Raw genomic sequence first — 15,454 nt, forward strand, 5'->3', positions numbered from 1 at the left:
GCCTCCTCCCATTTCATGTATTATACACGCATCTCTGGTCGATTCGCGCTTCGCTCACAGCTGTACATTCGTACAATCGTTTATTTCACAATCTTCTTCTAAGAATTAGGTATTTGATTCGAGATACATTCAGATATGTCTATAAGATAAACATATCAGAATTAATCAGTATTTTACAAAGATTCCTCTCACTTGGAGGGTTACATTTTCGTGTGTGTGTGTGTGTGTGTGTGTGTGTGTGTGTGTGTGTGTGCGAGCCGCAAAATGGTACTTTTGTACCAATTTCGCGTCGATGAATTCGTCGGAAAATTAGTGTGATACCATTTATCAAGTATACAAGTACAAGTAGATTTTTTTACGATTATACTTATACGACTGTGATACTCGAGGACGATCTTTCATTATATTGTGAATGAATCTTCCAGATACGATAGTTGATCGATATCGTTTTGCGTATTGTACAATAGAATGACTAATTAATGATTTAAGGTATTTCGAAGAGCAGTTCTAATTTGTACATTATGCAATATAAATTGTAAGAGATCTTTACCTAATAATTAATCGAGAGTCAGTCAAAATAATAAAATAATAAAAATGATGATTTACTCGGAAGGCTGCAGAAGCCTGAAGAAGAAATGGATAATAAGCATATTCGTAATTAAAATTTTATGTTATACGAATTACCGTTATACGAATCATTGACGATTAACATCCTACAAGTTATTTTTGTATAGTTTGGAGCTTTATACATATATACATGTATATATGTATATGTATATAACACCCCATCCAAATGCATATTCAGTGAATACAAACCGGCTAGATACCTTTTTTGTCTTTAATCACACGATGCAAAAATAGGCTTTCCTATTTCCGGTTATCTACAACCGACAGATCAAACGACACAGCGCATCCTATCGATCTACAGAGAATTACCGAAATTCTTATTATCTAGTATCGACTGAATCGTTCGTTATTTCCGGCAGAAGCTTTACACTCGCGTAGCGTAAAATCGTCAATCGACCGAAGCTACCCACAATCGACCGAAGCTACCCACTATCGCATCTTTCGTCCTCGCCTCTTACGCCGAATCCTTTTCTTTCCTCCCTTCCTAGCGCAAACATTTGGCGAAGTAGATGGAAATATAGGTTCGATTCGCAAAGATTCGCGAGTTTAGAGTGTCCAAGAGTATCCGTTTGAACCGACACACCATACCAAGGCTGGCTGATTCCTCGTTTCGATGAGGATCAGAGCTACGTGCTCAACCTCGAGTTGTTCTATCTCGACACATTCGTGAATTAGAATATACTTTCGCGATGTGCGTGTCAAGTCAACGATTCGAAAAGAGGAAATCGCGGCTCGCGTTAGCCGTTGCGCGTCGTCGAAAGACGCGCGAGCTCGTGGAGCTAAGAAGACTGGAATTTACCAAGTATATTGGCGCATAGAGTCCGACTGGAGTGGATCAAACGGATACCACGGATATCACGCGTTGTCTCTAGCGAATAAATTTTTGGGTTTTTGAAGCGATGGCAGTCAGAGACAGCCGTATTTGACATCGCGCATGCACGCGGATTGAGATAGTCCTATTTAATCACATCGAGTTAAACGCCTGAAAGCTGTCGTCGTGACTCTAACATATGTATAGTGTCGTCGTGATAAATACAATATCTACTTAACGTGGCTAAAATAAATGAGGAGAAGAGATGAAGCACGATGCTCACTTTGCTAATTTTTCTTACATTATTGTGTCGATAAACGCACGAGGACGAATACGATATAATGTTTTGTCACTTTTTCTTCGCACGCATACTTTGTCTCTGTTATTTTTCTCCTTTTCTTTTTGTCTTTTTTTTTCTTTTTATACATTACATTAAAATATAACCACCAATCTCGAGGCTTACGTTGTACATACATATACACGTGTAGGTTTTACATCAGTATGACCGTTCGAACGGCCTGACTGCGACATGGTTTAGAAGAGTTCCGAATTCAATATTATACGTAGTCTCGCATTTTTATTTATTTATTTTTTTTATTTTCTTCTTTCGCGTTTAATTGACGATTAATGAAGCGTGGGCGCTGAGAAACACGATCTATCGCGACAAGACACTCGCGAATCGAGGGTTGTTGAATATCACTTCAAGTAACCAAGATGGGAGTAATCAAGTGTCGCTTGTAATTTTATATTATTATGAGAGAAAGAAAAGAAAAACATAACCAGTGCTGATGCTGATTTAAGCGCGATTAACGTTATCGATTAGAAAAACGTTACTGTGAAGCTAAGCCTCGGAAAGCTTTGAAAAACATTACATATTGCTGTAAATGCACAGTCAACGATATTATCCCTTTTATTATGAAATAAAATAGAAAATAAAAAGAATGGTCCTCCTCGATCGTCTTGTCGACGCGATCTCTTCACTCTGCATTTGTTCGAGCACGCGCGCGCAGTGCTTTTACATACTTTTTGCTCACGTATCTCTGGGCGCGGGTGTCACAGAAAACAAACTGCTCTCGAGCTGTACCCTTCGCGTAAAGGCGCGTTTGCTTCCAATGATTGCGTCGACGAACAGTTTACGTAATTAATAAACGGCAGCCGTTCGAGAGACGTAGTGAGTTTGTGAGTTTCGTAATACTCGTATAATACGTTTCAATGGAGCCACGAGAACGAGAGCGTATAATAGCGTATTCGATGCTCGTGACGCACATGACATTTGAACACGAGGATAAAAACGAGGGAGCAGCGTGAACAGCAAAATATCGATTGGTTTCACAGCCATTAGTTAGGAGACTCGGTTTCAAATCATTGATCCCCTCTCGTTTACGACTCTTTGGAACTTGGACCGCGTAAGCGCGTGTCATTCGCGGCGCGATCGCGGATAATATTAAACTCGGAAGTCTTCTAGAGGCATTCGTAAAACCGATTGGTCGAAAATATATTCTAGAATCATTTAGGGTACAAAGTATAGCGTGAACGATTTTATCTTTAGACAATTGTAACGGTAAAAATGGACATTGTCTTATTGCGGGATGGAATAGGCTGTGTAAGCTCTCTCAATGCTAAATACTCCATTGCAGCTTCTCGAACGTTTAGTTTTCCCGACAACGTAAGAGATGATAATAAATACTTAAACATTGACCACTTGTAAGGCTGTGATTTAAAAAAAAATAAATCTTTGTTCGAGACTATTGCCGATGCCTTCTCTTCGTTACCATTTTTTTCCGTTTCAATTTAATTGATATTTTATTTCCTGTTGTGTCTCTGTGTATTTGTGTGGTTGTAAAAGAAAAACAGAAAAGAAAAAGATGACATTATTCTAGACATAATTGTCTTATAAAGGATTTATAAGACAGAAAGAAATATGATTTAAGAATTAATCTCGATAACGTATTAAGGTACAGTAATAGTGAAAATTGTGTGTATAATTTAGCGAATTTTGAGTCGGATTTTCTCTATCACATTGTCCACGTCCGTAAAATAGAAAGAACAAGAGTAAATCTTGCTTCACGGATGGTATATGAGTTTCAATGCGTCGAAAGGAATGCAAGAGTCGATTGCATTATAATTTCATAATTAAGAACCAAAGAACGCGTAGTGATCAAAAATTAAAGAATTTATTAATGTTACGCCGGGCAGGCATGTAGTATCACTGTGACACGTGGACTCTCTCTTAATATATTTGTTTCTTCCTCAACAATCTCGATTACTAAAAATGGACAGATGTCGCTGGTTGCAAGGTTTCCTTCTCGCAGAGGTAATTGTTATTTACGTACATAAAACTGGGGAGATTGTCTGCCACGATAAGGAAACGTTGCGCCATAGCGATTATTACATTATTACATTATATTATTATTATATTCCATAAATATTACACATACAGTAATATACTCATTATTGGTAATATAAGTATTGTTCTAATTGGACAGGAGCTGTTTTCACAATTTGGGCGAATGTACGAGTTATCTTAAATGTTAATTGCTTACTTTTTGTCTTTTTCATATTTCTTTACGACACAATTTGTTGTTACGAATTAAGAGGAAAATGTAGTAATTTTCGCCGTTTGATTTCACGCGAGACGTGATTACGTATGTAATGATTTTTTAAGAAGAGCTGAGTTTAATAGTGGAAAAGTGGAAAAAAAATTCATTAACGAGAGCAAATCACGTTACAGGATATAAAATGTGTATTAAATGTACTATCGTCCATGCTGTGCGTGAATAAAGCGAAATGACGTGGGTAACCCAAATATTTATCAAAAAACTTGGATGAATATATAACGTTATGCAACTGATACAATGAAACAAGCTCGTTTATTTAAATTTCTGCTACTTAAGCCTACAAACTTGATATTGCAACTCTGTTTGACATCTTGTATCTTTGGATTTGCAATTTGTCTCTTAAATTAATTAACAAAACACTTAAGAATCAGTTTGCAATCTCCAAAAATGCAATATGCGGTTAAAATGCAGTATATAAATTAAGGTGTGTCATGTTTACGTGATGGGATAACGGTGACAAGAAATGTATATTACAATACAAAGGAACTTAACGAATCGCGCTAAAAAATACAATATATGAAACAATTGTATACGTGTAAAATCTTTAAATAATCTATATAACGCGGTAAAATATATGTATGCAAAATGTTTTTCGACAATGTTTGTCCTTTCATTGGGCACTTTTCCGGCCTATAAATTACCACATGGTAATTTTGGAAAGTGTATCGTCCAATGATTTGTAAAAACGCCAAGATTTAATCGGTATATTATTATCGCGTTATTGTGTCGACACGGACCGATTTCATAAATACAAAATATCATTAACGTGGAATATGTACATCAAATTGTAGTTATCGTGTATTTCAGATTGATATATATATCGAGAAGAAAGGAAAGATGTCCTGCTGACTTTTGATTAGTTTAGAATGTACAATTAAATCGCAGAGTATATTGCCTTCTTCTGGCATAAAATATAAATGGTTCGTAATACCAGTCGTTAAAGTAAACTTGTGGAATGCTCCTAAGTCAATAAGCGTCGCAGTTGACTTTCGATACATGGCGACAATTATGCACTGGTCAATTATGCTACTCCCCCCCCTATCTCCTACTTCCCTATTCCCTAGTCAAGTAGTGAAGTGGACACGCTGCTCATAGGACATGACAAGTCAAAAATATCCCATGCTTCGTGTGTAGTACACATTAATGATTTAATATTCGAAATATTACTTTGTAGTAACTTCAATAATCAATAACTGCCCTAGTGTCTAAAGGACTGAAACATTGCTGCTACATATATCATATAGGCATGTAGCAATTAGGATATTTATGTCGTGGCATTTTTGTTTTATTACACAACGTAATGGTGAAGCAGTGTGTGATCCGTTTACTTGCCGCGTGGAAAAGAACGTGTACCTGTAGTAGAGAGGCCTTCTCCTCGACTGCGACTTCGGTGCAAGGAATGTAATCCTTCGCCTAAAAGACAATGAATGTCATTTTAACAGCAACGTATTCGAATTGATGAGATAAGATAAGATTGGTGCAAAATTACCTTTGCTAACACTCCTGCGCATTGATGTAGATGGTGCTGGTGTAGATTCTTGTTTGGTATAGCTTCTAAGCGCTCTTCCTCGTCTGTCTTGAATTAGCTTATCCATTTTAACGAATATACCACATTTAGATCGACATGTAAAATACCTATGGCCATTAACAGCACCATCGTTTTTACCTATAACAGTAAAATACAAACATGTTTTAAATCTAGTTAAAAAGTCTTGCTCTCAGAGAGAATGAATGAATGAATGAATGAATAAGAGAGAGAGAGAGAGAGAGAGAGAGAGAGAGATTTTACCAGTCGGAGCATCGAGTTCAACTCCTATCCAGGTGCCCGATGCAAACTCTGTGGGACCAACGTATGCTATAACTCCAGAATAGCTATAAGGACGAACCAAAACTGATTCACCAACGACGATCCAGTCTGGTAGAGGAGTTTCTACTCGAGTTAAATCGTGCCTTGAACCAAATGCTGAACTTTTATCGCTAACGTCATCCGCTGCAGAAAAAATCTTGTTAAAATACAGTAAAAAAATACAAAATGGTATATGGTATAATCTCTTAAAAAATAAACGTGTTGCCAAAAAATATACGAGAAATTGTAAAATTAATTGCTTAAAATAGCTATACCATCGATTCTCTCCGAAGAGCTATTGTCGCCATTTTCATACGACATATTAGGTTGTAGCGTTTGCTCCAAGTGTACTGCAGCCTTACTCTCAGAAAGTTGTGGACGGACCATAGGAAACGAAGCTCTATGCTGCGAACTGGTAGGCCTTCCTGTACCGTTAGAAGTCTTTCTTCTTCGCACGACCTAATTAATAAAATATGAATCATTTATCAATACTTGCACACTCTACAGGAAATAATCTACAAATTGTCGCAATTTTTCAAACAAAGGTTTCTCTATCTTTCTCTCTTTTTATTAAGCAAAATATAAAATACCTTGCCAGGTGGCAGTTTGGTGTGTACGATCGAAGTCCCCTCTACGGGACTATCGTCTCCTGAATTGGATGTCTGACTAATTTCCATCTCATGTTTTCTATCATTGATAATTTGATCATGTGTACTTTTTCTTTGAGTTTCGACATGAAATATGTTGGTATTGGTTTCGTTTTCACTTTTTGTAGAAGAAACTGGGCTCTCGATATCGGTATCCACATACATTCCCATTTCTTCCAGATTTTTTCTAGTATGTTCTATAAGAGGAAATAAGTATGTAAATAAAATAATATCAATATCTAAAACAATTGTTTCTCTCGTAGTATCCGTAACTGACCTTCTGTGCAAGAACTTTGTAAGATGTTCAAGTTATCCAACGTAGAGTTAACTTCGCACAAGTATTCCTCGGGCGTTTCCTCGACGAGGGCGCTATCCATTTTCTCGGGTTTCTTGCTATCGAGAAGATTACGATATTCTAGATCTGGAGTTTCATCCACACTGATGGACTTGATAGAAATGGAATCCTCCGATGTTAGGTTTGTCGTGGAAACAGCTTGAGAACCATAACCGCTACTACTCATACTTGGCGTATTGATCTTCGTCGATTGTAGTTCGACCAGAGAATCCAACGTGCGTGAGGAAGTTAGCGGCTTTACCGGTTTTGGTGGAGCCTGATAGCAAATACATACTTATACAGCTTTGATTCAATAGCATCATTACAAGTGCATATTATAACAAAGTGGCTAAGTTGTTCGCATTGCAACAAATTGATGCAGTAATCCAAATATCACAAGTCTGATGAACATAATATTTTTATTGTGATTTAACAAAAATATATTTGATTCAAAATATATTCTACCTGATATGCCTCGTATTCAGAATAATCAGCGTCGCTTTTCTCCTCGTCATCGTCATTGATAGGAGTAGACGCTTGGTTCCCTATATTTGATGTTTCTTCATGTAATGTGGTCATACGAGGACCCAGTTTACTGCTGACTATGTTTGGAGACGCTAGAACCAACACGATTAGATTAATAATGATTGATGGTAAGAGTCTATATATAGATATATATGCACACGTAAACCATCAGGGCCGATCTGACCATTCTAATAATTTAATTTTGTTATTAATTTTGCAAAATAGTTAATTTTGTTCTCATTCCTTATTTTAACAGATATTATCGGATGCTATAGGGTTTATTAGAAAAACATTATATATTGAAAGAGGTGCCAGGTCGGTTCCGACGTACACTTATAAAGACCATGCTCTTCCTAAAAATAACAAGAGATCTTGTATATATTCCACGCTTATTTATTGTATGTCATTAATTCATCAGTTTTATATTTAGCTTATTAATTTATCGATTATATATAATGTATAATATATAAATTTGTTTTTTTAAACTGGTAAATTAAGTAATCTAGATAATAAAAACGTAGAATATATAATCTAAAATAAAGAAATGAATTACGATGATCGGGATAACTCTATAAATATTAATGAACATTTAACATATATATGTGTATACTACATACTGCACTTTAAGCGCAGTAATAACGATTCGATGGTGATTATGATTACAAACTATCTAAAATAAAACACACTTAAAATAAAACAAAACCCAAACTACTACTTCAATATACTACACTAATTTCTAATTGGTTGAAATTAAAAAAAACCAAACTACACATATGTTGACCGAGTTCATCCTTTCAAACTATATTAAGAGTTGACATTTTTCAATTGTCATCATTTTAATAAAACTTTCTCTCAACATTCAGACTTGGTTGAAGAATAAAGTTTGAAAGGATGATCGACGATGAGTGTCACCTACACTTGGCAGAGGTAGATTGTTGAAGACGTGTCAATGAGTTGAGATTCAGGTTCAGATTCAGGAAAGTTGGTCTCGCTGAAAGGAGATAGATGCAATGATTATACTTCTTTTCCCTTTGTTCAACTAGCCAACGCTACTTCCTCATAATGGCGAGCTTCGTATCAGCTTTTATGAACTTATATACTGACAAATCATGCCTGCAGGCCACAGACACTAAATGGTGAGATAAGTAGACAAATAACGTATATTAGCCTACGCGTATTCTAATGCGGAGATTCCATTATGTGTATATGTCATGTCACAATACCATTAATTCAAACATCAATGTTTTATGACACAAATTTTGTGTGAGTCTCACTTTTCATTTTCTTTTGCACTAGGTACAATACTCCATTTTCCAAGAACAATTTTCACAACTCGCCATTGAATTTACAATTTCAAAATGCACATTGTTCAAAATTTGTTATGTTTAAACATATATTGCATGTTGCTATCTTTACGATAAGTGAGAACGATAAATACCTATTAATAATATATTAATAAACACTACATATGTAATTCAATGATGTACATCATTTAAAATTGTTTTCAAAGGCAGTAACAATCAATTTCAAATCAAAGATATATAAAAGACATATTTTTTTATATTAATATCATAATAGTTATCTCGTTTATAATTTAAATACAATATTTCTACTGTTATGAAACTATTACTTGTAAATGATTTTATTATACTGCTGCACTATCTTTAAACCATACAATGTCATACGTACTAACTAATATTTCTTCTGTCTCATATTCTTGTCTACCGTTATTTCCACATTTGTAGAAGTGTATCTTCAACTATGGAATGACTTTTCTTTCATAAGAAAGACAATGGAAAGATAGGGTAATACACTGATGTAACTTTTACTGATCTCTCCTGCTCCCCTATATTTATGGCGTACGGGAGGTTTATTCCGTCTCTCTATATCGATCTTTAATCAATAATCTATTAACTGCGCAGCAGAAATAATAGCTACGAAAACTACCAATAAAATATTTAGATAAAATTATATATATATACACACACATATATACACATATATACATACACACATGTGTGTATATATACACACATATGTTTAAATACGTAGAAAGAATAATCCTCACTTAACGTGTGTGTATTACTATAACATAGAAAATATTTATATACACATATATGTTACAATAAATTTTCTACACTCTATCTAAAATATCGCTCAGTGACACATTCACAAGTATATCTAATAAAGATTGAAACATTGCAACACTTTCCACGTATATAATGCAATAATTCAATCTTTTCTTTTATTACTTAACATGTTTTAGTCGATTTGTTAAATGCGGACAAATATATACGTGTTAACGTGCATTTAACAAATCATTAAGGGTTATAGAAATCATCTTGATTGATCCGAACATTTACAAGAAACAAAGTTTCAAAAATCATACGTCTTATTGCGAATTATGAAAATAGATATGTGGAAATGAAAATGATTTCTATGCAATGATTTTGATAAATAGTGTAACGACAGGGTGTCTGTGTGTGTGTGTGTTTTCGTGCGTGCGTGTGTATGTGTGAGTGCATGCGTGTGTGCGTGCATTGTGTGTGTGCGCACGTGCTGTGCTGTCGCGCAGTATACGCATACACATGAATTCACACCCAACACACACAATTAGTCGCTGATATTGTTTTACATATATTGTAAATGTATACTGTGTACACAGTATTAAATGTATACTGTGAATAATGTATATGTATATCAAATAGTATAATAATTCATATAAAATAAATAAGAAAAAAAAACAGTTGAATGAACAAACTTGCTAATATGCTAGGCACACAAGAAATACGTTCTATACATGCAAACGCAACTAAACAAATATTGGAAAATAACGTTCACATAATGAAATCGCATTTCGATTAAAAAAAAGAAAAAGATTAGCAATTTCTAGATCTCCTCGAATGATGACGCCAAACTTGTTTTGAACCAACTGAACTGAATGACGCTTAGACGAGAGAACATATTGATATATTGATTGTCAAAACGCATTCCCGTTCTGAATATTACTATCGCGAGTAACGTCTTTGATATACTAAGGCAAACTTTAAAAGAAAAAGACAGCCAGACTCAACCACTCACGAGACATATGTACTAATTGTCATTGCCTGTATGGCATCAATTAAATATCAAATCAAGACTCCATTTTACCTGAGTTGAGAATGGAGCCTTGCGTGGGCCGAAATAGTTGTAGAAGTAGTAGACGTAGTGTTAAACAGAGGAATAGATTAGTTGCATACATTAATTAGTCAATATTCATTAATTTTGCTGTAGGGTTCGTTATTTAAAGTTTGTTAGTGTTTCATTTGATTGTAACAAGTGGTAGAGCGCACTTAAATGTAGCTGCTAATACTAGGGCAAATCTGGGAAAGTAGATTTTACCATGCTCAACTCTCTTTATTATCAAATGATTATACTGATGAGTTGAATTGATTTTTACACGATACGAACTCTATGCTACTATGTACTGCAATGGGGAACGCGTTTATAATAAAATTGTCATTAAATTGAATCGTCAAGTTGAACATAGCTTAATGACATAACAATATGACAGAGAAAGAGAAAGAGAAAAGCTGTAATTATAATATGTAATGTAAGATTCCATAATGTAATATACTATAATTACTACTAATGAAAATGAAATTTCTAAATATTTTCAAATGATGAGATTGTCAATTATCTTAAATGATGGGGACAGTAGTACCCTTTCACAGTGTCACAAATCTTTCATCCGCTCGACCCAATACAATTTTTATACGTTTTGTAAAGTTTCATAACTTGATATTTAACAACGTACAGCGAAAAAATACAGAAATCATAGACACATAAAGGGTACATACTAATGATAGATGATATGAGTTTCAATTAAAATGTTAATTAAAATTGTAATCAAAATTAAGAAATTGACAGAGCGCATTTTTATTATTTAAAATCAACAGGTTCTATACCGAAAGAAGAGTAACAGAGGAGCTTGGGACGATCAAAACTAGGATGGAATGTAATGTGATCGTCATAGCCAAAGTGAAATATCGAAAACACTGCATAAGCCACATTTCAAAAATAAAGTGTTGATTTTTCATTGAATAAATCTCGACGAAGCAGATTAAGGCGGTGAAGAAAAAGTGTGGCTCTAACTTAAATAAAAAACTTAATCTAAAGACTAAAATCCCTAAACACGATGCTATTAAGTTTAATAAAGCCATTATTTTATAAGAATTTAATGGTGAGACTTAAGCAAACTAAATATTGCATTCAATATACGACGAATTTGCATATAAATAGTCGAAATCCAAAATAAAATTTGGTTAAAACCTATCGATTTTCTATCAGGCGTAGACCATTTCTAAATCCAGCAGAGATTATTTTCATAAAAATTACTTTTCTGCGAAATATTTCACTTATTATACAATATTATAAATGTAGCGTATATCTTGAAAATATATCTCATACTTGACATGAAATGGATTATTATGAATGATTATGAATGATTGCACGAATGAATGTACAGTCTATATGAATGAAGGGAGCTGTGTGTCACGGTACTTGTGTGACTTTTACTTTCTATGATTTCATAAAAAAATTTCTTTTGTATTTTCGCTTGACAACAGCAGCAAGCATAATGAAAAATAATAAAAAAACAAACGTGTATGTATAGACACTTATACATACATACAAAATTAAGAAATCATAGAATATTGTCTATAACTATAATATAATGTATGTTATTTGCACATTAATATTTTTAATAGAGAGAATATGCTTACCGATTCCAAATGGCTTCGGTGGCGCAGATATAAAGTTTTCGTCATTTCTTGCGTGACCTATGGATGCACGTCGCGGATGCGGAAGACCATTTTCCATATTGAGATCTGTGACACTTTCCGAGCGAGTAACAGCATTCAACGAATCCATTGACATATCGAATCTCATAATCTGTGAAGATTCATGAAAACTTTTTCATTTGAGAAATCTAATCACATTGCATTAAAAGTCACATGCAAAATAATGGAGAAGGAACACTTTTAAAGTTGCAACAAAACTTGAAATAGAATTTTAATAGAGAAACTACTTGTGGTGTTTCGATAATGTAGAAACAAAAGGCTTTTTCAAGATAATAATTTTATAACGCGACAAAACATTTATAGAGAAAAACAAATGTCGAAGAGATGATAATACCTGAGAAAAGTTCGGAACACTCGCAGTCTTGCGCATCAGTGGTTGTCCCTGTGCTTGTAACAATTCTTTTATAGCAACACTTTGTCGTAATCGGTCCAATGTCAATATACTTTCGACAGCTGATACACCGCGAGTATATTTTTCTATAGACATAATGGGAAAGGTTAACACTAAAGATGATACTCTTTAACATGCATGCACTTTCGAGATAATCGAAGAATCTTATTTCATAATCTACCTATGTAAGTTTCTCCATCGCATAAACTATTATCTTCCCCGCTAGCAGCGATTTGCGCTAAGCTCTCACGATCTTCCAGCTCTTCACTCGCTTTTGGTATGTTCGAAACTACCTCGTAAGTGACACCGGTTTGCATTAAACAATCGGTTCGAACGATTCTCTTGAAAATTCTATCTGTAATGCTCTGCCTCTTGTATATGTTTAAAGCTAATCTTTTACGCAGCACGAGGTCCATTGGTGCTGGATGCGATAGGCGAACGGTAGTCTTCAAAATTAGAAACACCCTTTCGTTCGCTACAAACGAACGCAATGCACGTTAAAATACAGAAAATCACTACTTGCTTGATAAAATGTAAAGAATAATTACCGTCGGTCACTCTATTAAGATGTACGTTATCGTGTATACTAGAATCCCAAGCGGCAATGGCACATACATCTTTCTCTAAATGTCGAATAATAGGCAGATTATAGAATTTGTTTCCGTGTTCCTTAGGTAGGATCGAATTTAATCCCGTCACTGATACTTCTTCTCCCGACTGATGCGTTGAGAGATCATCGGCTGTATATTATTTAATCCAAGTAAATGCATTAATAAGTCAAACAGAATGCACATTGATAACGTAATAAAAACTTTTTTGTATACAATACCATTGAGATCAAGAAATAAAACAGGAATATGTGGTTCCATCCCTGCGGGCGGAGTCCAGTCGGCAGGAGCACCGGGAATACCTGAACCCGCTGCAGGAACTAGAACGGCATTCCGTTCCTCCGTTAGACTGACCCATTGATCTACGAGACTCTGCTCTCGTTCCATATCTTGTTCCGTTTTATCTACAGAGATAAGCAAATGGGATTATAAATGTAAGAAAGTGAAAGAGAAGACAAAGGGACAAATTAAATAGAATATTAATAGACTTTAGGTTTATATCCTCTTTCGTCGCTGGAATTGTCTCGTTACACTTACATATACATAGGTATATATTACCTTGTTTATTAATGAGTTTCTGAATTTGTTGATCAAGGTATTGTCGTCTTCTCATTAAAGCATCGCTCCACTTGTCTCTCAATATACTTAAGTCCTCATCTTGATAACTATCTAATGGAATTTGCAATCGGTTTCGTACTGATACACTCCCAACGGCTATGTTTAATATCGATTGGCAAATGATCGGTAGTGTTCCGGAATTTTGTACTGGTTTCACTCGAACTTGTATTCGACGTTGTTGACCTTGTCGAAGTTGATAAATACCACCTAAAAGAAAAGGAAGAAAGAAAAGATGCAATTACTTAAATATAAATAATAACTAGAACGTGTAATGTATGCTTTGAGAGACAAGTCGATATTACATACATATATCTACATTCTCACCTGTACATGTATCTTGCTTCATTGCAGCTTCAACAGGCGAGTATTCTCCCTGCTCGTTCAGTTCTTGTATCTCCACCCATAATTCAATTTTTCGCGTTAATTCAGACCATCGATCAGCGAGCGATCTAGCTTTCGCCAATTGCTGTTGTTCCACTTCCCACCCAGGTTTACTCCGTGAGAAACCTGCGCTGCGATGGCCCCATACTTCGATACTCAATGCCCCTTCTGAGAAAACAATAAACAAGCGCGAATAAATATGCTCGTAATAATGCAAGAGATGCACTCATTAAAAAAATAATGCATATATAAAGAGGCAAAAGAGCACAATTCCTACCAGCTGCGTGTTCCATAAACTCCTCCGTAATAGGAATGGTAAAATCTTTCGTATGATCAAACTTAAATGCCAAGGAATCCCTCTGTCCAGTGATACAATTCGAATTGGGCAGCTCCGCGTTTACCACAGGCGGAACCACTATCGGTTCTGGGTGATTCCAAAACATGTATTGACAAAACACAAAATGACTTAACGAGAGTGGTAATCCAGTGGCTTGCTTTATCGTTATGCGACAGGTAATGTGGCTAGATCCTCCGGAGTAATCATCCGTTTCCGAGGACGTTGAGTCCGCGGAAGACTCCGAAGCGGCCTCGCAAATTCGATCTTGAGGAAATTGTCCGGATATACGACTTATTTCGACTTGCAGTCGACCAGCGACTTCTCCTTGCTGACTAATAATCGGAGTATGATAATCTAATCGTACGTCGTGGAATAATACTTCTAAGAAAATATTTGCAACTCCGATAAGATTGTGATTTTCTTGGGATTCGTAAAATGGATCTTGTGTTTTCCCTGGTACTTCATCCTGTAAGAAAAATAATTTTGTACTTGCTGTTAAGGAAATATTTGATATATAAAAGTATGTGTATACCTTGATCATAGGTAATCGTTGACAATTATGAGGATCTTTTCTTTCCTCGTACATATCTCGCATATCGACTAATTTATTTTCTAGCTTTTCCATGGACCAAACTTGACTTCCCATATTCGTCCTCTTCACTAAAATCGCGGGCTCACTCACAAACGCGCCTCGCTGAAAGAATACACTCTACATATCGAAGAGTGCGTGGGAAGAATGGGGAAAAAAACAAAAAATACATAAATTAAAAACAAGAACAAAATATAACGGAAAAATAAAAATCAGAATAAATAAAATGTACGATTAACATTAATTGTAAAAATGCAAATAATAAATAAATCGATAAAAGA

The 15,454-nt window shown here is 35.1% G+C and overlaps 1 protein-coding gene across 5 annotated transcripts in view; it reads right to left on the reverse strand.

The window, feature by feature from the left end:
- Positions 1 to 1,729: 1,729 nt before the first annotated feature.
- The window catches only part of LOC105198305 (kinesin-like protein KIF13B), a 33,480-nt gene continuing 19,755 nt past the window's right edge, over positions 1,730 to 15,454 (reverse strand). The window contains exons 12-29 of one of the 5 annotated variants that reach the window (XM_039455342.1): positions 15,117 to 15,293; positions 14,525 to 15,050; positions 14,191 to 14,415; positions 13,807 to 14,073; positions 13,470 to 13,652; positions 13,189 to 13,380; positions 12,822 to 13,115; positions 12,584 to 12,726; positions 12,172 to 12,340; positions 10,559 to 10,576; positions 8,325 to 8,399; positions 7,349 to 7,500; positions 6,827 to 7,160; positions 6,493 to 6,746; positions 6,178 to 6,361; positions 5,846 to 6,046; positions 5,546 to 5,722; positions 1,730 to 5,469 (exon numbers count right to left, since the gene is read on the reverse strand). In XM_039455342.1, coding sequence (XP_039311276.1) covers positions 5,381 to 5,469; positions 5,546 to 5,722; positions 5,846 to 6,046; positions 6,178 to 6,361; positions 6,493 to 6,746; positions 6,827 to 7,160; positions 7,349 to 7,500; positions 8,325 to 8,399; positions 10,559 to 10,576; positions 12,172 to 12,340; positions 12,584 to 12,726; positions 12,822 to 13,115; positions 13,189 to 13,380; positions 13,470 to 13,652; positions 13,807 to 14,073; positions 14,191 to 14,415; positions 14,525 to 15,050; positions 15,117 to 15,293 — 3,660 coding nt within the window. In that variant the 3' untranslated portion in view covers positions 1,730 to 5,380. Of the gene's footprint in view, positions 5,470 to 5,545; positions 5,723 to 5,845; positions 6,047 to 6,177; positions 6,362 to 6,492; positions 6,747 to 6,826; positions 7,161 to 7,348; positions 7,501 to 8,324; positions 8,400 to 10,558; positions 10,577 to 12,171; positions 12,341 to 12,583; positions 12,727 to 12,821; positions 13,116 to 13,188; positions 13,381 to 13,469; positions 13,653 to 13,806; positions 14,074 to 14,190; positions 14,416 to 14,524; positions 15,294 to 15,454 lie in introns of all 5 variants that reach the window. The other 4 variants (XM_039455343.1, XM_039455340.1, XM_039455341.1 and 1 more) reach the window with 4 other exon arrangements.

Source organism: Solenopsis invicta, chromosome 12, assembly GCF_016802725.1.
Source record: "Solenopsis invicta isolate M01_SB chromosome 12, UNIL_Sinv_3.0, whole genome shotgun sequence".
In the NCBI taxonomy this organism is placed as follows: Eukaryota; Metazoa; Arthropoda; class Insecta; order Hymenoptera; family Formicidae; genus Solenopsis; species Solenopsis invicta.